The sequence below is a fragment of the Pan paniscus genome, chromosome 1, assembly GCF_029289425.2.
Source record: "Pan paniscus chromosome 1, NHGRI_mPanPan1-v2.0_pri, whole genome shotgun sequence".
NCBI classification, from domain to species: Eukaryota; Metazoa; Chordata; class Mammalia; order Primates; family Hominidae; genus Pan; species Pan paniscus.
The window spans coordinates 45,246,650-45,273,236 of NC_073249.2; the positions used below are offsets into that span (position 1 = coordinate 45,246,650).

Genomic DNA, 26,587 nt, shown 5'->3' on the forward strand with positions numbered 1-26,587 from the left:
ACTGCCACCCCAGGCTAACCAGCACTCCTGTCCTCCTGGCTGAGCACCAGGCCTGGGAGCCTCCCAGTGTGATCCGGGTTCCACCCCCTCGGGCCCCTTCCAGGACTCTTAGCAAAGAGCTCTAGTTAAAGGACACCTGGGCACATTCACCTTCCCAACGGGCTCTGCCCCTCGGTCTCTGCTGGAGACGCACGGAGGGGACGAACTTGTGGCCCAGCTTTCCTGGTAATGACCACAGCACTCTGCTCCTGGCCTCTCCAACCACCTGGCCCCATCCTGCCTCTCATGGGACAGGGGGTGGGGCTCCAGGACCCGATACTGTGTCTCAGCAGAGGGAATAAGGCAGGCAAGACAAGAGGACTTGGGGGAGGGAAGAGGAACTCAGGACCGACAGGTGGGAATGAGCCAGGCTGGGAGAGTCTTGAGACTGGCAGGACCTGGTTTGGACCCACCAGTGGAGTGGAGGAGGCCGGGGGCCGAGAGGGGAGGGCGGAGAGGGGAGGGCGGAGGGCGGAGAGGGGAGGGCGGAGGGCGGAGAGCGGAGGGCCGGAGGGCAGAGGGCTGAGGGGAGTGGGAGGTGCAATGGGCAGCTCTCCATCGTGACCACTAGGGGGCAGGCGCCGCCGCCAGCTCCTCCTCCCACCTCTGCCTGCATCTTTTCCAGACATGGCGTGGGGAGGGCGAAGGAGAGGAGGCTCTGAGAACCCGGGCTGGGGAAAAAACAGCCAGCCCGCGTTCAGGATGCTCCCCATACCAAATGGCTGGGCCCTTAATTCTTGGGCAGTCTCCATTCCACACCATCCCAACTTTGTGGTCCTAGAATCAACCACACCTACCCTCTCTCACCACTACCCTCTCTCCAATCTAGAAATCCCTCCACCAGTACTCAAGAGCTTGAGGACTTGAGTTGGGAAGTTCACTCTTTTTTGTGGAAAAGGTGTTCTTTATGTCAAGACAGTCTTGAACCTCATCCAGGAGCTCAAGTTCTGCCTTATGAACTTTGTGCAATACTACACTTTGCCCACCTGGCAGCTTTGGAGAAAGCAATCTTGTCCTTTCTGTCCAACTCTGTCTTCTTTTCTAGAGGAAACACGCCTGACCCTTCTGACTATTCCTCTAAGGACAATGTGCACCAGGATCCCTCCTGTGCTCCTCCATGTGGGGTGCCTGCTTCAGGGCCCCTCCATTGTGAGACTTCCCTAGTGAGGGGGTGAGGAAGGGCACGCTACCCCTGGGACTAGGTCTGTGTGGGGTACACTGGACCATCACCTCCCCTGTTGTGAACACAAACCTCTATTAATGCAGCCCAAGTCCAACTCTTCCACAAGAACTACTGCCATTCGGTTTTGCTGTCCCCACTCTATACTGATGGGATTAATTTTTCACCACAAGATATGTCTCTCTAGAGCCTGGTTAATATGCATTTTTGAGGTGTTTCAGTCTGTCATCCGGCCCTTGCAGGCCTATTACTTCTCCTAATGTGATAACTAGGTCTGAAGTGTTCACTCAAAGCATGTGTCATGGATAGAGAGCCCTGAAGCATTATCATTAGAGACCCTGCTTCATTAATTAGCATCGTAGGGGCCTCAGATGGGCTTCAGGGTAAACCTTTGTGGGCACTTTTCTAAGAAAAGGATCCACAGCTTTCATTAGAGTCTCAAAGGGCTCCTTCTCTGAATGATAAGAACCAGGTATAAGGTTTAATCTTGTTGTCAGATGAGGACAATGAGGCCCCAAAGGAGAGACCTGGCTCCCACTCCCCAACCCCAGCCATGTGGCCAGTTCTAGAGAGACCCCGAGCTTCATGAGTCCTATTACAGTGCTCTTACTACTGCCTTCTTTCTTAGGATCCGGGTGGCCTCACCTCGTCAAGGTAGGGGCATTCAGCGTGGGCTCTGTGGAGGGCATGTGTCACTCACAGGCTTGGCCTGGGATTCCCTTGCATTAAGCCGATTCCTCTGAGGCCCCAGGCCTGAAGCTCCTGCAGGCTGCCACCAGGGGACAGTGGTGCCCAGGCTGGTGGCATACTTGGGAATTCTGGACTTAGGCCAGCCTCCCTCCTCCACTGCACAAGGGCCAGATTCTGAAATGATCTGTCTTTATTATGTCATCAGAAAACAAAAAAATCCCCCGAGTGTAAACAGGAGAAATGTGCTGGTTAAGTTACTCATCATTATCTTATTATTAACAAAATAAAGCACTATCTATGTTTACAGTCATAAAAAAAGAAACAGCCTGGAGAGAAGTGGGGGCTTTGAGGATGGAGAGAAGACGGGGGCAGACACAGACTCCACATCTGGCCCTGTGGGATTTGGGGTTCCCATACTGATCCAAGGGCTGTTTACATCTTCAGAGTTAGGTGACAATGGGATTTGATTTCCTTAGGGAACAAACTTTGTGAAACTGATCAGAGGCTGAGATCCAGTCCCTAGTATAGAGTGGGGGAGGGGAGGGCAGGCAGGTGAGGGGCAGGGCTGGGTGGGAGAGGCTGAAGCCCAGGAGTCTTCTCAACCTCTTCCAAGAATGGGGAGCCCCCCCACCCTGTGCTCATGAGGGAGGAATAAAGACCAGCTGCCATGGACAGCCCCTCTCCAGGGCCTCTGACGCTGGCAGGAAGGGGAGCACCATCAATCCTCCTGTCCCAACTCCCTCATGGGATCAGGTTGGGACCAGGGGCGGGGGCACCAGGACAAAGCCCCTTGGAGGCCGAGGCACATTCCCATGCTGATCAGAGCTAAAAATGGCTCCGTGGGAACCGACTGGCAGAGCCAGGGAGGGAGTGAAGGGGAGGGCAGGAGGAGGTCAGGAAGGCTGATGAGCCCAGGGCAGACCAGGGGCCTACACAGACCCAGAGAATCCAGAGGGCACAGGGGGCAAAGGACAGACACCAAGAAAGAGAGAAATAGAGGGCCTTGCAGAGAGACGAGGACAGAGAGAGACAGAAATGCACACAAGGACACACAGAACCTGAGACACCCAGACTGACAAAGAGGTAGCAATTTGGGGACAAAGAGAAGCACAGAAAGAGGCCCCCAGAGAAGCAGGAGTGGCATCGAGAGACACACCCACAGGAACTCAGCAACAGTGCCTGGCACGTAGTGGGCACTCAATAAATATCTTGTGCAGTGAATGAACAGATGAAACACACACACGTGCACACGCACACATACAGCAGCCAGAGGCACAACAGGCTTGGCAGAGATGAAAACAGCAAGGGACAGCCAGACCCTTTTGCACAAAGTGCAAAGCGATCCTGGTGATAGACGAGCAGTCTGGGGGAGTGTGGGAGGGGTGTTGGTCCCACAGTGGCTGGTCCAGCCAGGACAAGAATGGAAACAAAGCATGTGACCCCAGGGAGACAGGTCGGTAGATGCCATACCCCAGGTGGATAGACCTGCAGGAGAGGAGAGTCATACAGTGTCCCCTGGCCATGAGCCCTAAAGGCTGAGGTGCTCAGCCAGCTCAGCCCATGGCCATACTGCAGTTCCTGCCCACCCAGGCCAACAGCTCCTCAGGAAGGGAGGGCGCCTCTCCCCTCATGAATGTATCTGCAAGTGCACAGCTTTGCCCATCTCTGGGGCACGAACAAGTCCAAGTACCAACATAGTCTTAGGTTGGCTGGCTGTGCCCATCGAGTTGGGACAAGGTCTTCCCCAGAGGAGAAGGGGCCGGGCCCACCCAGCCGGGATTAGTCTGTGAGCACCACCAACTCCCCATCGCTCTTCTCTTCGCCCTCCGAGTCCTCGTCCTCGCTGTACCGGTACATCTCGCCATCAGCCACCGAGTGCCTGTCATCTGTGCCCTCACCCTCCTCTCTGAGGCTGCAGGTGTTGACGATCACAGGCATGTTGGGGTCCAGGCTACGAGGGACATAGTGCTCCACCAGTGGCTGTGCCAGCGGCATGCCTGCTGCCCGAGGGTACAGGACATCCGAGGAGCTCATCTGCACCTGGCCAGCCTGCGGGCTGTGGGGCAGAGAAGGGGAATGGTGATGGATGCACACTTGATTCAACCCCAAACCCATCTCCCCTCCAGGCCTCCTCAGAGCGTGCACTCCCACTCCACACACTCTTGGCTGTGACTTATATACCCTGCCCCTAGCCTGCTTTCTGATGGCCAAATTCACTGGCACCTACAACCCTGCAGATGACCTGCAGACCTAGGGCCATAGATGTGTTCAACAGATAATATTCTTGGAGGATCATGTGTGCATCCAGTTTTTAGAACTTGTATATTTTATGTTTTGTTTACTTATATTTAGAGACAGGGTCATGCTCTGTCACCCATGCTGGAGAACAGTGGTGCAATCACAGCTGACTGCAGCGTCAGCCTCCCAGGCTCAAGTGATCCTCCTGCCTCAGCCTCCTGAGTAGCTGGGACTACAGGTGTGAACCACCACACCTGGCTAATTTTATTTAAAGATGAGATTTCACTATGTTGCCCAGGCTGGTCTCAAACTCCTGAGCTCAAGGGATCCTCCTGCCTCAGCCTCCCAAAGTGTTGGCATTACAGGCGTGTGTCACTATACCAGGCAGAAATTGTATATTTTAAATGCCCTGGGAGATGTCCTGTTTAAAGGAATAGACTAGGGTGCTTGCTTTAGTCAAGTCAGGAACCTTTCTGTGTGATGAATACTTTGATTTCTAGCACCTCTGAATTTCTATTGAGTTTATCGGCCGTGGGATCTACAGGCACTTTCTCCAGGTCCACGTGGCCAGTCCTCCAGTCACATTCCTACATCTTCAGCCACTGAGTGCTCACCACAGTCACATACATAGCCATACACAGTCAGGTCGCACATGCAGGCTCAGCTATACACAGATAACACACACACATACGCATACACACAGCACCCCTGGGGTCACACACAAAGGCAGGCCACACACTGACACCCAGCCACTCATGAGAGCTACACATACACACACAGTCTCCTGGCTGCCTGCAGGGGGGCCTGCTCACGGGATCACGTAGCTCTGGCGGGCATCCTGACGCCGGGTCCTCATCAGGGCCTTGTACTCTCCCACGCGCAGCCGCTTGCCCTCCACAATGCAGGTGCGCTTGGGCCGCGGCTTGTACTTGTAGTCAGGATACTTCTCCAGGTGCTGCCGGCTCAGCCGCGCCTGTTCCTCATAGTAGGGCTGCTTCTCCTGGTTGGTCATGGACTTCCAGCGAGATCCTGACCCAAACCCCCAGGGGCAGGCAGTCAGTGCTGGGCTCTGCTGACCACCCCCAGCCCCATGCAGGACCTGAGAAGACCTTGATCCCCAGGTGGGTCCATAAGATAATATATGTGCAAGCACTTAGCAAGGGCCTGGCCTGATATGGGTGCTCCTTGGATATTGGGCAAATGAATGAAGTTGGCCTGTATAGGGATATCTAACTGCCAGCTTAAGACTCAGTACCCACCCATGTTCCTAACAATCCAGCAACTTCCTCGAGTCTCTGGCCTGCCTGATTTGCATAAACAAAAGAGCAGCCACCTCAGACCTTCAACAACCCAGACAGGCTCCCTGCTCAGGACAAAATACCTGATGTCTCAGTTGACAAGAGTCCTGCGCTGACACTGGAGGAGCCTCAGTCTTGAAAACAACTGCCCCCTCGAGCCCCATCTGCCCTGCCCAACATCCCTCCGTGGCCACCAATCAGGATACGTAATTTTAAAAAATCTTTCTAGTGACAGCCCAGGAACACTAGTCTCTCCTGTTTTCTGCCAGAGCAAGGGTCTGGACAAACAGTGGAACAGGTTAGGTTTAGATCAGGAGTACTAAAGAATGTAAACACACACACACGCACACTCCTTGAGTTCTTGAGGACAGGTGCTACCGAACCCTTCAGTGGTATAAGACCCCAGGACCCAGCTGCCCTCACATCCCCAGCAACTCCTGCACCCCCGTCATCAGATTCCACTGGAGTCCAACACAGTATGGAATATCACCAAGCAAGCCCCGAATAGACCCAGCTGGCTCCTGCAACCAGGTCATACTGAACCATGGCCCCAGCCACTGGCCCTTACCAAGGATCTTGCTGATGCTGGAGTTGTGCATGTCTGGGAAGGCTTGCAGGATCTTCCTCCGCTCATCCTTGGCCCACACCATGAAGGCGTTCATGGGCCTCTTGATGTGGCTGCTGTTTCGGGACTCGGGGAAGTGGCGGGAGCCTGGGAGACAGGAGTGAAGTCAGCCAGGCAGCCTGTCTGGGGTCAGGAGAGTGCCCCGGGGCCAGCAGAGAGACGTCCCCTACTTGACCAGCAGGAGGCACTGAGGAGGCTCCCACAGCAGCCAGCCGAGGAGGAGCAAGGCAGGAGCAGATGGGGCAGAAGAAACAGCAAATTATCAGCAGAGGCCCAGCCAGGGAACCAGAGACAGACACACAAGAAAATCACAGCGGTATGGCCTCAAGAGAGAGCAGAAACTCAGCAGTCACAAAACTTAGGAAAGCAGACCCAGAGACAGAGCCGACAGACATATAATGGGACAGCAGAGGCACACACACCTGGAAAGGACCCAACAGACCAAGGGAGGGAAGAGATCAGAGGCAGACACAGCCCTGGCCCTGGTGGAATACAGAGTTGGGCCCTCCTGCGCATCAGCCCTGCGCCTGAGCCCTCACCATCCATGTCGCAGCTCAGCATGGCTTCCTCCAGTGGGTGCACACAGCCGTCCTCCAGCCGCTCCTTGGCTGGGGATGAGTCCAGGCTGATGAGGTCCTAGGTTGACAGGGGCAACCTGACATCAGCCTCCTCTGCATCACCCCACTCCTCCCCATGCTCCTCTCTTGGTGGCCTCAGACTGTGTCTTCCACTCCTGGCCACCATCTGTTGCTGCCCCTAGGCTCAAGGGAGTGGGGGACCATACCTTACGGAAGGGGGTGTTGGGGGAGCCATCCAAGGCCCCACTGTGGCTGTGCAGCAGCTGCCGAGCATCCTGGATGGCTTTGGTGACAGCGTCCCCTTCACCAAGGAAGCCTGTGGGAGAGGGCAGAAGAGAGGGAAGAGAAGCGAGAGAAGCTGAGGGCATCAGCCCAGCATGAGCCCAAACTCCATCAGCTTCCCGCCATGCCACTCCCATGAGGCACCTGAGTTAGTGTTCCCTCCTGTTCTTCCACAGGGCGGCTGCATTGCATGTCCTCAGGGATATGCCACTTACACTGGCTAGTTATTGTGCATGTCAATAGACTAGAAATGACAATAGTACCCCCTGGAACTACGTGACTCTGGCCTGAATCCCTGATGCTTGGAATGCCCAGACAGATATGATGAGGGAGAGGAAGAAGGGGATCTTCTGCTAAGAGCAAGTCTAAGCCCTCGTTTGATAAAATCTGGGACCCAGGGAGAAGGGACCTGCTCAAGGTCGCATCATGCCGCCGGCTCTCCCCTAAGAGGGCTGAGGGACAAGTGCAGGCAGCAGGAGGCTTACCCAGAGGCAGGCTCGGGGGGCTGGACTGCAGGTCCCGCGTGGGGCCTCCATGGCTGGGGGGGCGGGGCGCACAGCTGCTCATCTTCAGGCTTGGGGAGCTGGAGGTGTTGGGCAGCTCGGGGGCCTTGGGCTTGGCTGTGAGGTTCAGGGGCTGGGAGGGCTCCTGAGGGAGACCCAGCAGGTCAGAGGATGACAGACACCAAAGGACACTCCCACAGCAGGACAGAGAGGAAGTGAGGTGAGCATACCCAGAACACACAAGGAGACAGACAGAAAAGCGGACGCAGAAGGAGCGGGTGAACAAGAACACAGGATGCCAGGGCTCACCAGTCCACACCCCGCAGTTCCCTAACACGGCAGCCGGCCGTCATAAGCTCGAGAGGGAGCCCCAGGCCAGTGGGTAGAGGGCGGTACCTGCAGGGGGTGGTGGGTGGCCATGGCCCCAGGCCTCTTCACCACTGGGGCAGGGGGGGTGTGCAGCAGCTGCAGCGGATACTCCACTATGGAAAAGGCGGCAAGGAGAAAAGTCCTGGATGAGCACAGAACAGCAGACACCCTGCTTGACGAGGTCCCAGCACCACAAGATGGGCAATGGCTCGGCACTGGACCAGCTTGGCTCCAACCACTGCCCTCCCCAGCCCCAAAGCACTGCTTGGAGGCTCCTATCCCCTCACTCCACACTGCCCCTGCACACCGACTGGCATCTTCACTGGGTTCCCGCCCTTCCCAACCCACTCTAAATAGAGTTTCCCAGATTCTAGAGTCCCATCCAATGGCACAATGAGAGAGGGTAAAACACCTATTCATCCAACAGCTACTTTTATTTTGTACCTACTGGGCACAGGGCACAAAAGCGGCTGCCTGTTGTGTAGAACGTCTCATATGTATCATCTGACAATAATACATGGTACGTGATATATAACAGGGGCTGAATACATCATCATCCCATTTTACAGAAAAAGAAATGAAAACCTTAGAAGTCAAATGGGGCTGGGTGTGGTGGCTCATGCCTAGCACTTTGGGAGGCTGAGGCAGAAAAGACTGCTTGAGGCCAAGAGTTCAAGACCAATCTGGCCAACATAGCAAGACCCCCATCTCTATTATTAAGAATTTAAGCCAGGCGTGGTGGCTCACACCTGTAATCCCAGCACTTTAGGAGGACAAGGTGGGTGGATCACAAGGTCAGGAGTTTGAGACCAGCCTGACCAGCATGACCAACATGGTGAAACCCCGTCTCCACTAAAAATACAAAAATTAGCCGGGTGCGGTGGCACGCGCCTGTAATACCAGATATTCAGGAGGCTGAGGCAGGAGAATCGCTTGAACCCAGGAGGCGGAGGTTGCAGTGAGTCGAGATTGCACCACTGCACTCCAGCCTGGGGGACAGAGCGAGACTCTGTTTCAAAAAAAAAAAAAGAATTTAAAAGTTTCAAAACTAAAAAATTAAAAATAAGAAGAAAAATGGGTTGTCCACAGAGCTATGAAATGGCAGCATCAGGATTTGAACCCAGGGCCTCTAGACTCCACAGCCTTTCCTTCTTCTCGACATGGCACTCCTGCCTACCCTACCTCACTCCCAGGCCCAGCATCCAGGTGGAGAGATAGGCCACATGTAGAAATCATGAAGTGCATGGCAGGTGGTGATGAGGGCCACACAGGCAGAGCACCAGCAAACTCTGCTCCAGCTGGGGTAACTAGAGCAGGCTCCCTGTGGGAGCCGAGGTGTGCGCTAGTGCCTGCAGGATGGGCAGGATTTGGGCAAGTGGAGATGGAGTGGTGGGGTGTGTGAGGGTGAGCTGTGGGGAATGAGGCAGGCCATGGGGGCCAGGTTGGCTCCGAGGCCCATGAAGGCCGAGGTCAGGAGTATGGAGCCCATGCTGTGGGTACAGAGCACCATGTAAGGCTTGTGAGCTGGGGAGGGCCACTGTTTGCAGTCAGCTTTTGCAAGGGACCTTGCTTGCTTAGTTTCTGGAGCAAACTAAGTGGGAGGCAGCCATGCCAGTCCCGGGCTCCCACAGCTTATTTACTGCCTTACCTGCCCAGAAAGCAGTTGGGGGTCCTATCCCTGACCAGATCACTGTCCCATTGCCTCCACAGCTCTCCTCCACATTCATGGGGAGTTGCAATGGTTTGGAATTGCCCTGTCCTCCACCTTCAACCTTCTCCACTCCCCATTCCCCCAGCTAACTGGAAACTTCCACATTGGGCCTGTCTTAGTCTACTCAGGCTGTTGAAACAAAGTGCCATAAACTAGACAGCTTACAGACCTCAGAAATTCATTCCTCAGTTCTGAAGGGGAATTTGCTTCAGAATGAATTATACCTTGAGTCTTACCTATAACTGATTTAGGTGAGATTTATTATTATTTTTGTCTGTTTTGCGACAGGGCCTCACTCTGTCTCTGTATGTCTCACTCTGTCTCCCAGGAGGGTGTGCAGTGGTACAAACACAGCTCACTACAGCCTTGTCCTCCTGGGCTCATGCAATCCTCCTGCCTCAGCCTCCCAAGTAGCTGGGACCACAGGCACAGGCCACCATGCCAGGCTATTTTTTTTTTTTTTTTTTTTTTTTGTAGAGACAGGGTCTCACTTTGTTGCCCAGGCTGGTCTTGAACTCCTGGCCTCAAGCAATCCTCCTGCCTTAGCCTCCCAAAGTGCTGGGATCACAGACATGAGCCACGGTGCCTGGCCTAGGTGAGATTAGATGAGGCTGTGGACTTGAAACTTTTGAACTGATGCTGGAACAAGTTAAGATTTGGGAGCCTATTGGGATGGAATGAATATATTTTGCATATGACAAGAAAATGAACTGGGGAGAGTCTGGGGCAGAATGCTACGGTCTGAATGTTTGTGCCTCCCCCACCCCAATTCCTATGTTGAAATCTAATTCCCAATGTGATACAATTAGGAGGTGGGACCTTTGGGAGGTGCCTGGGTCATGAGGGTGGAGCCCTCAGGAATGAGATTAGAGGCCTGAGGGAGCCCGTTTACCCCTTTCACCACCTGAGGACACAGTGAGAGACGCCATCTGTGAACCAGAAAGTCAGCCCTCACCAGACACCAAATATGCTGGCTTTATGATCTTGGAATTCACAGCCCCCAGAACTGTATGTGAGGAATAAACATCTGTTGTTTATGAGCCACCCGGTCCATGGTGTCTTTCTACAGCCCCTGAATGGATGAAGATGGGGCCTGGCTTTCTCAGTCCTTTGTGTTTCCCCTTCACACCACCCTACAGTGCCCGGCACAAACCAGGCAGGAGCAGAGAGCCGGTGGGGCTGAGCAGTCTACCCAAGCCCACGGCCTATAGGCCTCAGGGAATTTCCTCTTCTCTCTCTTTCTCGCCTGTGGAACAGGGAGGATGAACTAGCACGTGTTGCCTTTAAAGCTGTCCACACCCCTGGGGTAATTATGGGCAGCATCTCTGCCCTGTCCCCATAACTCTCTGTCACTGCCCTAGTTCAGGTATCATCCCCTGCTGCTAGAATCACCTAGCAGGTCCTGCTTCTGGCCAGTCTCCCCTCCACTCCCCACCCCTCAAAGCCAGAACGACACACTCACTTCTCAAATGTTCACATGCACCCCACAGCCTACAAAATAAATCCCAGACTCCATGCTCCCTCCCCAACTGCCCAGTACCGTCAGGTCCCACACCCTTGTCTGACACATGGCCAGTCTGCTGAATTTCAGTGATGGGGTAGAAGGCCAGAGTGACATGGTGTAGGCAGGGACAAGAGTGTGAAGGTAGGAATCGTGGCTGTTAGAATTTGGGAGATGTTGGCTCACGCCTGTAATCCCAGCACTTTGGGAGGCTGAGGCGGGAGGATCACTTGCGGTCAGGAGACCAGCCTGGGCAACGCGGCGAAACTTCGTCTCTACTAAAAATACAAAAATTAGCCAGGTATGGTGGTGTGCACCTGTAATTCCAGCTACTTAGGAGGCGGAGGCAGGAGAATCGCTTGAACATGGGAGGTGGAGGCTGCAGCAGTGAGCTGAGATTATACCACTGCACTCCAGAGCCCAGGTGACAGAACAAGTAAGACTCTGTCTCAAAACACAAAACACAAACAAACAAAAAAAGAATTTGGGAGATTTATAAACCCCAGTTAATATTCCAGATTTTTTTTTTTTTTCTTTGAAATGGAGTCTCGCTCTGTCACCTAGGCTGGAGTGCAGTGGCATGATCTCAGCTCACTGCAACCTCCGCCTCCCAGGTTCAAGCGATTCTCCTGCCTCAGTCTTCTGAGTAGCTGGGACTACAGGCATGCACCACCACACCCAGCTAATTTTTGTATCTTTAGTAAAGATGGGGTTTCACCATGTTGGCCAGGCTGGCCTCGAATTCCTGACCTCAAGTGATCCACCCACTTCGGCCTCCCAAAGTACTGGGATTACATGCGTGAGCCACCACACCTGGCAATATTCCAGATATTAATACTCTGACACAGTAAATGTACTAGAGTTGGAGAGACTAGACCTGGATTGCTACATCATTTTACATCTGGAAAGGGCTTTATGGTTTTTCATTCTCCCAGTGAAGTTCAGCAAAATTCAGCAAGATTCAGAAAAAGAGGATGATTCTTCTACCAGACAGATCCAAAACTGAGGCCCAGAAAGTCCACATAGCAAATTAATGGATGAGAGTGGCTCCAGGGCGCTTTCCCTGACCTCAGGACAGGCTGGCCGCAGTGGTGGAACCTCCCTTCTCACACTCACCTGGTTTGCAGGGAATGGGCTGAATGGGTAAGGCCAGCTGGGAGTCAGGGGTGACAGGCAGAGGTTGGTGGCTTGGGGGGAAGGCTGGGATCATGACATAAGGCATGTTAACCTGCTGAAGGCAAAGAAACCCTGTGTGAGTCCCCAGGGACCCAAAGAGCTACCCAGCTATGGTCAGCCCATGGCACAGAGAATGGACCCATGGACAAGAGGCACAGGGGATAAAGCAGGGACAGTTTTCCAAAGGATCCCTCTGACCCTAGGCCAACTCTGTGGGCCCCTGTCTACCTGCCCTCAGGTCTCAGCTGGGGAGGAAGACATGTCGGGCTCCTCCCTTTAATCAGGGAAGGAAGACAGGTTGGGGGCTAGAATAGAAATAACCCTCCTCAGGTCAGGCCTGAGTGATTCTGCTCTGGCGCTTTAACTTGGTGCACATCCCCTGTCCCCAGCACCCTCCAGGCCGGTGTCAACTCCCTCAACTGCCTCCTGTGCCTCTCCGGGTCTCCCTTCCGGTTACCTGGATCTGCTGCTGAAGGAGGTTGATCTTATGCTGCTGCTGAATCAGCTGCTGCTGCTGCTTTGCAATCTGGGAGAGGGAAAGAGTAGGCAGAGGGGGTCACGGACATTAGCCCTGGTGCCCAGTCTGCCCAGCCCTAACCACACCCTGCTTTCTACAGTGGGGCAAGCCGTGGAGTGGGGTGGCAGCAGGGAGCAAAGCAGTCAGCCCTCAGAATTGGTTCTCCTTTTGCAGGAAGCTCATCCCTCCCTCCAGGACCAGGAGGCTGGGCAGGAAGCTGCAAGCTGCTCTTCCTGCAGAGTCCCTTTCATACCCTCCCACCCCTAACCCTGTACAAGGGCTCATGAATCAGTCCAGGTGGGAATCCTACAGCCCCTGGCCACAGACCCTGCCCAGCCTGCCCCCAGGCCCCAGCTTGCACTGGTGAGGCCTGCCCCTAAGGCAGCCTTCTCTAGGTCCTGACACACTCCTTTTCCTGGAAAGAAAGCTACACCCACCGAACAGGACCTACCTGCTCCTGCTGCTGCCGGGCAAGCTCCATCTGCTGCTGCTGCTTCTCAAACAGCATGGCAGCCATGTTCTTCTGCTCCGAGTGGGCTGTCAGGAGCTGGTCCCGCAGGGTGGACAGCTGGTGAATCATGACCAGAAGCTGGAGCTCCTTCTCTGCTAGGCTCTCTTGGGTCCCTGCTCCACAGTGAAACAGACCCCATTGAGACTTTTTACTTGTTCATCTATACATCCATCCATCTATCCACCCATCCATCAGAAACTTATTGAGCAATTGCTATGTCCCAGGACCATTAGGGGCTGAGCCACAGAGATGATGACACAAGATGCTTGCCTTGAAGGGGGCTCTTCATGTTGCTACCTGGCAACTACTAGCCTAGAAGTTCTCCCCTATTAGCCACGAATTCCAGGCCCCCTGAAAATGCTGACAGTGGGACATCTCAGCCCCAGAGCCCCAGGCCTCTTCAATGTCCTCGAGTGCTCAGCGCCACACAGGGTCAGGGTGGACAACCATCCCATCGGAGGGATCCAGTGGGACACACTCAGGCTTTGAAGCAAGACAGGTCTGGGGTCAAATTCCCATTTCAACCCATCCTGTCTGTGAGCTGTTAGGCAAGTTACCAATTTCTCTGCACTTTAGGGTTTTCAAAATCTTGGTAAGTGGGCATAATAATAATCACCTCAGAGGGTTACTATGAGGGATAAATGAGCTAATAGAGGCCAGGTGTGGTGGCTCACGCCTGTAATCCCAGCATTTTGGGAGGCCGAGACAGGTGGATCACTTGAGGTCAGGAGTTCGAGACCAGCCTGAACAACATGGTAAAACCCCATCTCTACAAAAATGCAAAAATTAGCCGGGTATGGTGGCGCATACCTGTAATCCCAACTACTCGGGAGACTGAGACAGGAGAATCGCTTGAACCCAGGAGGTGAACTTTGCAGTGAGCCGAAATCACACCACTACGCTCCAGCCTGGGCAACAGAGCGAGCTGTCTCTCAAAAAAAAAAAAAAAAAAAAAAAAAAGAAGCGCTAATATATGCAAAGCTCTTAGTCCAGGATCTGGCACATGGTCCTCAACCAATAAATGTTAGTGCCCCCCTGACCTCCAGTTTAGCTCCTGTCTGATGCAGCAGTTTATTCCTGAGCGCCTGGCCATAGACCTTTTTTTTTTTTTTTTTTTTGTTAAAAAAAAAACAACAACATCGGAATCACTCATGGATCCTTTGAGAAGTATAGAGGCCCAGGCCCCTACCATACCCTGGGGTTCCCATTCGATAGGTGCGGGTGGAGCCTGGGCATCTGCATGATTTTAAAGTTCCCTCTGTGGGTGTGATCAATGACAATGCAAAAATGATCATTCTGGCTGGGTGCAGTGGGTGGCTCATGCCTGCAATCCTAGCAATTTGAGATGCCAAGGTGGGAGGACTGTTTAGGCCCAGGGGTTCGAGACCAGCCTGGGCAACATAGTAAGACGTCATCTCTACAAAAAAAATATAAAAATTAGCCTGGCTTGGTGGCAGGTGCCTGTGTTCCCAACTACTCAGGAGGCTGAGATAGGAGGATCATGCAGGAGGTTGAGGCTGCAGTGAGCCAAGATTGTGCCACTGCACTCCAGCCTGGGCGACACAGGGAGACTGTATCTCAAAAAAAAAAAAAAAAAAAAAAATCACTCTAAGGAACCCAAGCAGCAGCCCATTAGTAACTACTTTTCACTCACTTAGTGAGGTCCAACTGACCTAGAATTAATTAGAGTGAAAGGGAACTTTCTGCTCATTTTGCGGTTAGACTCGGGAAGTGGCAATGACATGCCTGAAGTCACAAGGGTGCCTGGTGAGAGCCCAGATTCAGAGTCATGGGATTTGATTCCTACCAGGCCTCTCCTGCATGGGATGAGTGAGACCTAATGCTTGGGGCCTCCAGGCGAGGGATGGTGATGACCCCTAAGGCCAGGCAGGAGCCAGATGGCACAGGATAGGTATGTACCAAGAACTGCCCTACAGAGCCAGGCTGCGTGGCCAGACCAGGAGAAGAGAGATGGGGTTCAAACATCTCCCCCACCCCCAACAGGCCTTCACCTTTGACATCTTTGGCTTCCATAGAGTTCCTTCCTAGAAACCTCTCCTTCCAGTCACTGGACAACAGCTTCTCTATGGCTGGCACCACTGGAAGACAGCAAAGGGGTGAGGAATAACCGTCTTAACACCTCCCTGCCTCAGGCCTCTGCTTCTAACTAGGGCAGACATCCTACCTTCTTTCAAATTTCGGTTGAAGTCCAGCTTCTCCTGGCTTCCAGAGGCAGCCTCCGACGCTCCTGGTCTCTTGGGTTCTGGGGACCCATTACCCTCTGGAGAGCTACAGTCCTGCAAGACATACTGAATTGTCACCATAACCCCCAAGAGAAGGGGACAGGCTGCAGGGAGGGCTGGGCACCCCAGATGTGTACCCTGAGGGATCCCAGCCCTATCCAAGTCCTACTTCTCCACTCAGTAGGCCCCTTTGGCCTCCACCTGCCCAAGCTTTGTTTAGGAAAAGAACAGAAGATTTCAAAACAAAAGACCTGGGTTTCAGTCCAGGCTCAGTGACTCACACGATGCTTGATCCCACACAAGTCCCTGAAATGCTCTGAACCTGACTTCCCTCTTTTGAAAATGGAAATATTAATACCTCCTCTGTCACAGGATTGTTGCTGGGATCAAGGGAGTTAATGCATGTGAATGAGATTTGCCATTACAATCAGGGGCCAAAAGTCAGCTATTAGTTATCACTCCCTTGAACACACCCACTACACCAGCTGGGCTACATAGGGGAGCAGGTAGGGTCTGGCAAAAGTTACTCACACTCCCCACTGCCTGCCTCACTCCTCTTCTCATCAAAGTCCTCCCCATCCTTTAAGGCCTAGCTTGAGGCTCTACTTCTCCAGGAAGCCTTCCTTGATCACCAGTGCCCCCACCCCCCACCTCCTTCCTCCAGGCTGGATTCTTTCTTAGAGCCCATAACTCTCCTCATTTTCACTTATTTGGATTTTAATTATATATCACCTTTTTACATCTCCTATGTGAAATCAGAATTTTTAGGAGCTGCAAGAATCCTTATGAATCATGCAGCTCAATTCTCTTGTTTTTTTAAGGGTGAAGAACCGTATCATCTTTTACAGTGACCTAATTCTTGCTTGTGTAATCAGGTTGATTTTCCCAAATCATCTGAAAAATCTGGTAGATTACTTTAAAGCCAAACTTTAGCATGTGTGTCCCATCTCCCCATCTAGTCCTCAGAAGCAAGGACTGGGTCACACATAGGTGAACAGTCACTATCAAGCGAGTAAGTACAGGCATGAGTCCAGGTCCTGCTCTGATAGGCGACCCTGCTTCCAGCCTCAGACTGAACTTGGCAGTGCCTCCCTGCTTCCCTACATGGCGTCTTACCCCTAGGATCACCACTTCTGCCTGTATCTGCTGCCATCTAGGGGAGTGGGCCTGCCCAGCCGAGCAGAGACCCCAGGTACAGCGCATGGGTGTGAGGATGGAGGCAGGGCGGGGACACTGACCCAGGAGCCCCTGAAATTCCCCTGGGCTGGAGCTTGGGGGTCAGCACTATCCTGGGAGGCCCGGGCTGGGTCTCCAGGCTGAGGTTCAGCGGCAGTGGCTGAGCCCTGGGGGGCCTCGTGGCAAGGCTCTTTCTTCTCCTCTGACTTGATGGTGCAGTTCACCATGGTGCCAACGCCATCCAGGGCCAGCTGGGCAGAGATGGGGCTCCTCATGGACATCCTGGGGGAGGGACAGAGTGAGCTGAGGTGAGTCCCCAGTCGTAAACTTCTGCCCAGAGGCAGTGACCCTACCGTTTGCTCCCCTGACCCCACCCAAGTGCCTCCTGGTGCCTGTCACATGGGCACACTCACAGAAAGGGCAAGCTTACTTGTGAACCCACAGAAAAATCAGCAAAGCCTCTTATATCCCTCATGCTTTTTTGTTTTGTTTTTTGCTTTTTAAACAAAAAGTTCTAGAGAAGAGTGGGCCTACCCTTGCGCAGCTGCTGCCTGTGTAATGCTTGGGACTACGGGACTAGTGGACTGACGGCCCAACTAACGAGGCCAGATACTGACTGGCTGTTTCTGAGCCCAACAGAGTTGGAGAGCGACAGCGAGAGAGAGAAAGAGTGTGTGTGTGTGTGTGCACGCATGTGTGCATGTGTCTGTGCATGTTTGTATGTATACAAATGCATTTTTTTTTTTTTTTGAGACAGTCTCACTCTGTCACCCAGGCTGGAGTGCAGGGGCACGATCTCGGCTCACTGCAACCTCCACCTCCCAGGTTCAAGTGATTCTCCTGCCTCAGCCTCCTGAGTAGCTGGAATTACAGCCACATGCCACCACCCCCAACTAATATTTGTATTTTTAGGAGATATGGGGTTTTGCCATGTTGGCCAAGCTGGTCTCCAACTTCTGACCTCAGGTGATCTGCCCGCCCCAGCCTCCCAAAGTGCTGGAATTACAGGCGTAAGCCACCACGCCCAGCCTACACAAACGCATTTTTATAATTAGTTACCAATACTTAAAAATCAAGAGATAACACATAAAAATCTAGATTTGAACTTCTAGCTCAAATGTTGTTGTGGCAAAAATTGGCTGGAATTGAGTAATGGGTATTTCTTATGGACAGGCCAATCTACTTTAGCCTCTACACTCCTACTACTCCTCAAAAAGGAAACCAAGTATTAACTATATAAGACATATATTCTTCTATATATAAGACATATAGTCTTCTTCTTACAGTGGAGATAAGGTAAAAGTAAATGATTTCTTACTTCATGCCTCTATCAAACGGGGGGAAATAGCCAGGTATGGTAGTTCATGCCTGTAATCCCAGTTACTCAAGAGGCTGAGGAAGGCACATCACTTGAGGTCAGGTGTTTGAGGCCAGTCTGGACAACCTAGTGAGACTCCCATCTCTTTAAAAAAATAAAGGGCGGGGGTGGGGGGAATAACAGACTGAGATGATTGGCTTTACGAAAAATATTTTCCGGTATCTAGCTAGAATCTCTCAGAGTCTGGCCACCATAGGCATCTGAGTTTGCAGTTCCTAGTTTAAGCAGCTGGTATACCTGGCAGACCCTCTTGAGACTCTGCACCTGCTGTTCCTTTCCTGTCACATCACTGCCTGGGACATCTGAGGAGCTGAGCAATCGCAGCATCTCAGGGAGTGGTTTCCAGGGGTCATGCCAGGCTTGGGCAGAGCAGCAGATGCCTATCCTCCAAAGTCACAGAGATGCGCTCTGGATTCTAGTGGGAACACAGCAGGTTCCAGCTATGCATGGGTCCTGCCTCAGCTACTGACTAGCCCAGTGACCTAGGGCAAGTTGCTTAGCTGCTCTGTACTTCAAGTTTCCTCACCTGTAAAATGAGCATGGTAAGAGTCCCTACCCTATAGGATGGCCGTGAGGACTAGGAGTTGATATTTATATAGTACTTAGAATAGTTTGTGGCACCAGTAAGCACCGATCTGGTGTTTTGTTGTTTCCTTGTTTATCACATTTCCAGATAACATCACATGATCTGGTGTTTGTTAAACCACTACTAGTTGGAATGCAGTATAAGGACCAGCAGCTTCAGCATGCCTTGGGGGCTTGTTTGAGAGGCAAAGTCATAAGTCCCACCCACAAATCAGAATCTCTGGGAGTTAGGCCAGGGATCAGGTTTAACAAGACCTCCAGGTGATTTTGATATGCACTAGTTAGAAAAGCACTGTTAAATATATTTTTTTGATTTTTTTTTTTTTTTGCATGGGGATTAGATGTTTAGGGGAAGTATGTAAGGCTAAAATCAGATATAGTAAAAATATCCCTACAGTAAAAAAAATTCCTTAAACATCCCAGGTGCAGTATGGTATTTAAATACTGCATCAGCTCTGTATGGATGCATTTGGATAGACTGCATCAACTCTGTAAAATGTTTGTTATGTATTATGAAACACGCATTGTATATAATAGAGTACATGTAGAGTATTTTAAATAAGCATTATAATTGAATAAAATATATACAATCAGCCCTCTGTATTTGTAGGTTCCACATCCATGGATTCAACCAACCTCAGATCAAAAATATTTAAAAAATAAATTTCATCCGTACTGAACAAGTAGACTTGTCATTATTGCCTAGACAATACAGTGCAAAAACTATTTATATATGATTAACATTATATTAGGTATTATAAGTAATCTAGAGGCACAGGGGCTCATGCCTGTAATCTCAACACTTTGAGAGGCTAAGGCAGGAGGATTGCTTGAGGCCAGGAGTATTGTATTTTTTTTGTAGAGACAGGGTCTTGCTATGTTGCCCATTAGCCTGAGCAACACAGCAAGACCTTGTCTCTACAAAAGAATACAAAAATTAGCTGGGCATGGTGGCATGCGCCTATAGTCCTAGCTACTCAGGAGGCTGAGGCTGGAGGATTCACTTGAAGCCAGCAGTTTGAAGCTGCCAAGATTAAGCCACTGCACTCCACTCTGTCAAGGTGACAGAGCAAGGCCCTATCTCAGAAATGATAACAACTGGCCAGACGCGGTGGCTCACGCCTGTAATTCCAGCACTTTGGGAGGCCGAGGCGGGTGGAGCACCTGAAGCCGGGAGTTCGAGACCAGCCTGACCAACATGGAGACACCCCGTCTCTACTAAAAATACAAAATTAGCCGGGTGTGGTGGTGCATGCCTGTAGTCCCAGCTACTCAGGAGGCTGAGGCAGGAGAATCTCTTGAACCTGGGCGGTGGAGGTTGTGGTGAGCCGAGATGGTGCCATTGCACTCCAGCCTGGGCAACAAGAGCAAAACTCCGTCTCAAAAATAATAATAATAATGATAATAATAATAACAATAAATAAAAAACAAGGTATACGGGAGGATGTGCATAGGTTATATGCAAATACTATGCCATTCTATATCAGGGACTTGAACATCAGCACATTTTGGTATCTTTGGAGGTCCTGGAACCAACCGTCTCAGATACAGCGGGATGACTATATACAGTCCTACATCAATTAATAGCATAAACATGTTCTGAGAAATGCATCGCCAGGCAATTTCTTTGTTATTCAAACCTCATAAAGTATATTTACACAAACTTAGATGGTACAGCCTACTACACACCAGGCTGTATGGTATAGCCTATTTCTCCTAGGCTACAAACCTGTACCGCGTGTTATTGTACTGAATACCGTAGGTAATTGTAATGCAATGGTTAAGTATTTGGGTATCCAAACATCCAAATATAGAAAAGCTACAGCAAAAATACAGTAGTAGAATCTTGCAGGACCACCGTCCTATATGTGTTCGGTCATTGACGGAGACGTTGGTAGGCAAGCAGTACATGAGTGCATGTGTATTTGATTTGATTCCACCTTGCTGATCAGACCAGACTCTCCTGCTCACCCACTTTCAAAGTGTAGGGTTCCCCAGAGGCTGAGTCCCAAGACAGGGCACTGCAGAGAAGGGCCTCCATGACCATAAGAACAAAGGCCCCATCCCACCTAGATGCAGAGAAGAGAAGAGACCCCAGGCCAGCTCACCCTGGGGTCCCCTCCTACAGCCCAGGGGCTTGGAGAGCGTCCAGAAAGCAGGCGGCTCAGCCCATCCGGGCACCGGGAGGGGCTCAGAGCCAGGCCGAGAGCAGGGGGGCGAGAAGTGGGAGTGGGTGCAGTTGGGGAGGGGGTTTTATCCTGAAGCCGAAGGCAGCAATTACATAACAAACAAACCCTGGGCTCAAGCTGTGAATTAATCAAACCGCTGAAAATAAAACCTTCCTCTCAGGAACTTCAGACAAAAGAAATGAAAACAACCAGGCTGGCTGGAAAATAAAAGGCAGCAGCACTGAATGGGGGACAAAAGGAAGCCAGACAATAGGGTGTTGGACAAAAGCAATAAAGCCAAAGGAAGTGTGACAGGCGCACAATGCGGGCCTGTGGGCCTCTGATCCGTCGGCTCAGCGCCACCTCACTCACACCCACTGCGGGCGCAGGCCGGCCACCGGGTCCCTCCTCACTCCGGACTTGGGTCCTAAGGGTCTCTCCTTCATTCTGTCCCAACTTCAGGGGCTTCCAGCTCCCACCTCAAAGCCTTCCTGCTGCAGCCCAGAAATCCCAGCAGCAGCCACAGCCTCCAGGAGCATGGTCAGATGAACAGGACACAAAAGTCCAAGGTCTCCCCAGTTGGGGATGGTGAACGACCATCCATCCCTGGAGCTGATGGTGGAGGCAGAGGAGGCCATCATCTGTCCTAATTAACCCTAGGACTGCACGGCCCAAGATTGCAGCCACTTGCCCCATGCGGCTACTAAGCACTTATAATGCAGCCAGTCCCAACAGAAATGTGCTGTGAGCATCAAACCCACCCCAGGTTTTGAAGGCTTAGTACGTGGAATAGAATGTAAAATAGCTCATTAATAATGGTTACTGATCACAAGTTGAAATTCTTTTTGGATAAGTTGGTTAGATAAAATACATCATTAAAATTCATTTCACCTATTTCTTTTTATACTTTTTAATATAGCTACTAGCAAATATTACACATGTAGTTCCCATTATATTTCTGTTGGACAGCGCTGCACTAGGACACCTCCTCCCTTTGAGCTTCTACACACACTTAGCCTCCACGGTCCCTCCAGCCAGGCACCATGGATCACCCTTATATTAGGGAGCCTGTCTCCTGCGCCTCTCAGCGGCCTACCCTGGCCTCCAGCACAAAGACAATGGCTCCTGGTGACCAGCCAAGCCAGCTTAGAGGTGTCAGTCTGTTCACTAGAGCTTGGTGCCCACCAGATAACCCTGCCCAGACAAGGGCCCTTCCATCCTCACAGGTGTCTGGCTCAACGGCAGGTGCTGGGCACTGACTGGCCCTTAGTTGGTATCCTCTGGGCCCACTTGTCCATGAAAAGGCAACAGCCCAGGCACAATGCCACCCCGCCCCCACTGGAGAGCACCTCTGGGTCTCACCTTTGGGGGAGAGGGTCCCTGGGTACCTCTTTTACCTCCCTCTCCCCCTCCCCAAGCACAGGCCTGCTTGAGAAGAGCAGCTGCTTTCCCTGCCCTGTCTGGTCTTGAGGGAACCAAGCCCCAGCCTGCCATGGCCCAGAGAGACGCAGGTGTCTCTGTGAAGAGCATCAGTACCAGGCTCCAGACCCTAACCATCCCAGAGAGGGGAGCGACGGTCCCATGATCAACTAGATAAGGGAGGAAAGGCAGTGAGATGGAAAGAGAGGGGTCATTATGTGGTCACTGCTCTGCCACTCTGCAGCTGGGGGTCTGCACAGTTTGCTTCACCCCTGCAAGCTGTGTCTATAAAACAAGGGTCCTGGAGGGAGTCAGGGGACAACTTGGAAGACCCGCAGGGTTTGAATCCAACAACCTGGGTTTAAATTCCTGCCCTGCCACAGGCTGACCTGTATGAACCTAGTCAAATTAATTAACCTCCCTTAGCCTGTCTCCTCATCCATACAATGGGTACAATAACCCATGTCTCACTGGTGTCCATGAAGATCAAAATTCTATAAGTTGTGCGCAGTCCAGGATGCTCTGAGAGTCAAGTGGTTGAGAGAAAAGCCTCTAGGGTCAGATAGACTTGGGTACATTTGAATCCCAACTCTGACCAATCATTGCTGTGCAACCTTGGGCAAGTAACTTAACTTCTCTGAGCCCATTTCCTCCTCAGTAAAATGGGAATAAGAAACTCAACATCAAGAGATGAATCTCCTGTTAACAACACCAGACCCTATCAGAGTGCCTATTTTACATTCTCATGGCACTTTGAACTTGACCTTAAAAGTATTTATCACAATTGGTAATGATACCTTTACATGCTTAATTTATTTTGGAGTCGCTGGGCGCGATGGCTCACGGCTGTAATCCCAGCACTTTGGGAAGCCAAGGTGGGCAGATCGCCTGAGGTCAGGAGTTTGAGACCAGCTTGACCAACATGGTGAAACCCTGACTCCAGTAAAAACACAAAATTAGTCAGGTGTGTAATCCCAGCTACTTGGGAGGCTGAGGCAGAAGAATCGCTTGAACCTGGGAAGTGGAAGTTGCAGTCAGTTGAGATCACGCCTCTGCAATCCAGCCTGGGCAACAACAGCGAAAACTCCTTCTCAAAAAAAAAAAAAAAATTTATTTTGGAGTCACCCAGTAGCCAAAAATATACCTGTTTCTGCTCATCACTGTAGCTCCAGAGCCTAGCACAGTGCCTGAAACACAGTAAGTGCTCGATAAATATTCTTAGAATGACAAGAGAGTGACAGAGTTCAGCAGCACAGCACAAAGCAGGTCTGGATGCTTAACAGGTGATGGATACTGTTAGGACTATTAGACAGCTCCTGCTCTCTCAGGTTTTTCTCCCACACCCAATTATCCTCTGCTGCCTCTTCCTTGGGTCTAAGTTCTTCCTATGAGTTACCTAAATACCCCCAGCGGCAAAGTGATTCCATTTCCTTTTCTTTTTACCTTGGGTCAGATAAGAAACACTTTCCATACTTTTTAGATTTAAAGACCCCATTGGAGTCCTCCCTTAAGTCTCCCTTTAGACTTTCCAGAAACTAAAATAATCCCTCAAGTTCCTTTACTCCTTTGTTACACAGCATGCTCCTTGCTTCAGTGATTTTCCATGTGGCTCCGCAGGAGGTTTTAAGGTCAGTAACCTCAAACTCCGCTGTCCCAAAATGCCCAGAAGCCAAAGAACGCTGGGTCCACATGATACAGGAGTTACTGGGCTCCCTCAGTTTCCACCCTAGTCTGATGCCTTGGTACTGGTCAGAGGCCACAAGTCCACAGGGTAGCCTGTCAGCCCCTTGCTTGGATGGAAGTGCTCCTGCGTGCCCAGTTTCCTCTCTTGCCCAACCTCAACACATTTTATAAACAGAGAAACTGAGGTCAGGAGATGTTGAGTTCACACAGCTTTTGGGGCAGCACTGCTTCAAGACTATATAGAATGGCCGGACTTGGTGGCTCATATCTGTAATCCCAGCACTTTGGGAGGCTGAGGCGGGTTGATCACCTGAGGTCAGGGGTTCAAGACCAGCCTGGCCAACATGGTAAAACCCCATCTCCACTAAAAATACAAAAATTAGCCAGGCATGGTGGTGCATACCTGTAATCCCAGCTACTCAGGAGGCTGAGGCAGGAGAATCACTCAAACCCAGGAGGCGGAGGTTGCAGTGAGCCAAGATTGCACTGCTGCACTCCAGCCTGGGTGACTGAGGGAGACTCTGTCTCAAAAAAAAAAAAAAAAAAAAAAAGATTATATAGAGTCAGAGGCCCTCAGCCAGCTGGGGCGCTAAGCAGCATCTCTGCTCTGCCCTCCCTTCCTTCTCAGGAACCCACCTCACAATCCCTCTTCCATTCTTCTTCCTCCGTGGTCTTATCTCACCCAAGTGAGCATCCTTAAGAAGTGAAGACCTCTAAGGAGAGGGCTCCAGCCATCTTCGCCCTTGACATGCAGAGCCTTGAGTCTCAGCTTGTGCCTACCAGGCCTTGAGGCCCCCAAATCCAGCACCTGAAACAAGGTATAGAGAGGCACCCGCCTCCACGGAGGGACAGTGGCTCAAAGCATGGCCCTTATATGACAAAGCCCACTGCAGGTGCCGATCCTCTTCCTCTCTCCTCCCCACAACCAGCCCTGTCACAGCCCCTCTGAACCCCACCAACCCACAGGCGCACACAAACCTAGCCCCTTTCTGCCCGAAACAAATCACCAGCCACTTCCTCTTCTAACCAGTCAACAACTGACCCTGTTGGATTGGAATCAAAGGAGTTTTTACTGTCAGTCCTTCCTCCCTCCACAACGACAGCCTTCCCCCCCACTACAAAAAATATCTAGATGAAGATAAAGATAGAGATAAATTCCAGTCATCGTAGCATGACGGGTGACTCAGACCCTGGGGTACAGGAAGCCTGAACAGACAGGCAGACCCTCTGAGAGGGCCAATGGCTACACTTCCCCGCTGGGCACACACTAATCCCCCTCCACTGCTGGCTCCCACTCCCAAGCTTGCTCTGAGTGGGTGGTGCCAAGGGGCATCACCAGGGAAAGAGATCCATGCAGCAGGGGTGGGGCAGGGCTTGAGTCCCAGGGGAATGCCACTTCCTCTGAAAGCCCCCAGAGAGCTGAGAACCTCAGGCTGCCCTAAACAATAGGCCAAGGCGTGGGTGCCCAGAACAGTGCCCCGGTGCCACATCCTGCCATTCTTCTCACAGACCACACCCTGCCACCCTTCCTGGCTACACCCGATCCTATCTCTAATGTTTACTCAGAGCTGGGAGCTGGACTGGCTGCAGGCTTGGGACAAAGCTTTCCTGCGAGTCCCTCTCACCCTTTCCAGCCTCTGTGAGCCCTGGGGGGTATCAGATCCAGGGCACGGCCGGTCTGGTCTAGCCCAGCTCAGGGGGGCCACAGCCAACACTCCCTCGGCTGTTTCCAGGCTGGTCAGGGTGGCATTCACCTGGTAGAGTGGCCAACATCAGACAGAGGCTGGGTCAACTCCCAAGCATGGGAGAAGAGGCACTTCCCCACAGCACCTCAGGTACAGAATCACAGTCCAGCCTGAGCTTCTGTGGCTGCCGGGACTCAGCTGACCCTGGCCCAAGGGCACAAAGGAAAACAGTGGCCAGGGAGAGACTGTAGCTGTGATGTTCCCACCTGGTCCTCAGGCCTCAGAGGCACCTGAGTCTTCTCCCAACCCAGTGAGTGGGTCGAGAAAGAGACAGATGGGACTGCTTGAAAGCGCCATTGAGGCTCCCAGTGTGATGTGTGCCTCCAGAAGGCCCCAAACCGAGAAGAGGTCAACAGTGTCTCTAGGAGGCCCTTCTCTGGAGGCCTTCCTGCCTCTAGGACCCAAGCCTGTCTCCAGGTTCTCCTGCACCCCAACAGTGCTAGAAGGCAGGGGTAGGCCTCATCCTTGTCTCCCAATGGCAAGGCCAAGCCTGTGTCCTGGACAGGTGAGCACATCTGGCTTCCTGCAGGGACAGTGCCCAGCCTAGGGCTGGGAGATGCAGAAATTGTGCAGCTGAGGCTGACTGGCCATGTCAAAGGCCCCTTGGGGGATAGCCCTGAATACTGACCAAAGGAATGGGAGGCAAAAAGCAAGCATGCAATGCTACAGCACTTACTTGGCTGCAAGCACTAAGTGAAAGGCTCTTCATTCACATTCCTGCTTAATCCTCACAAGAACACTACAAAGACTAAGGCTCGGGGGCTAGAACGTCCTACTGAGGGCCCAGCAGAAGTAGCATTTGAACTCAGGCCTCGCTGATGTCTAAATCCACATCCTTTCATTTACCAGCTGATGCCCTGGCCACTCTCCTCGGTGCAAAATAACAGGCTCTGGTCCAGCAGAGATAGAATGGCCACTGCCTTCACCTCTTACAGGATTGCAGTTGTTTCTGACTTGAGTCATAGCCAAGGA

The 26,587-nt window shown here is 51.9% G+C and overlaps 1 protein-coding gene across 4 annotated transcripts in view; it reads right to left on the reverse strand.

The window, feature by feature from the left end:
- Window positions 1–2,081: 2,081 nt before the first annotated feature.
- SOX13 (SRY-box transcription factor 13) overlaps window positions 2,082–26,587 on the reverse strand; it is a 55,181-nt gene continuing 30,675 nt past the window's right edge. The window contains exons 2-14 of one of the 4 annotated variants that reach the window (XM_008976586.6): window positions 16,700–16,919; window positions 15,404–15,515; window positions 15,231–15,317; window positions 13,159–13,331; window positions 12,648–12,716; window positions 12,131–12,242; window positions 7,830–7,915; window positions 7,416–7,578; window positions 6,855–6,964; window positions 6,610–6,706; window positions 6,014–6,157; window positions 4,960–5,176; window positions 2,082–3,965 (exon numbers count right to left, since the gene is read on the reverse strand). In XM_008976586.6, the coding sequence (XP_008974834.4) occupies window positions 3,689–3,965; window positions 4,960–5,176; window positions 6,014–6,157; window positions 6,610–6,706; window positions 6,855–6,964; window positions 7,416–7,578; window positions 7,830–7,915; window positions 12,131–12,242; window positions 12,648–12,716; window positions 13,159–13,331; window positions 15,231–15,317; window positions 15,404–15,515; window positions 16,700–16,918 (1,866 nt within the window). In that variant the 5' untranslated portion in view covers window position 16,919 and the 3' untranslated portion in view covers window positions 2,082–3,688. Of the gene's footprint in view, window positions 3,966–4,919; window positions 5,177–6,013; window positions 6,158–6,609; window positions 6,707–6,854; window positions 6,965–7,415; window positions 7,579–7,829; window positions 7,916–12,130; window positions 12,246–12,647; window positions 12,717–13,158; window positions 13,332–15,230; window positions 15,318–15,403; window positions 15,516–16,699; window positions 16,920–26,587 lie in introns of all 4 variants that reach the window. The other 3 variants (XM_003822975.6, XM_008976587.6, XM_008976588.6) reach the window with 3 other exon arrangements.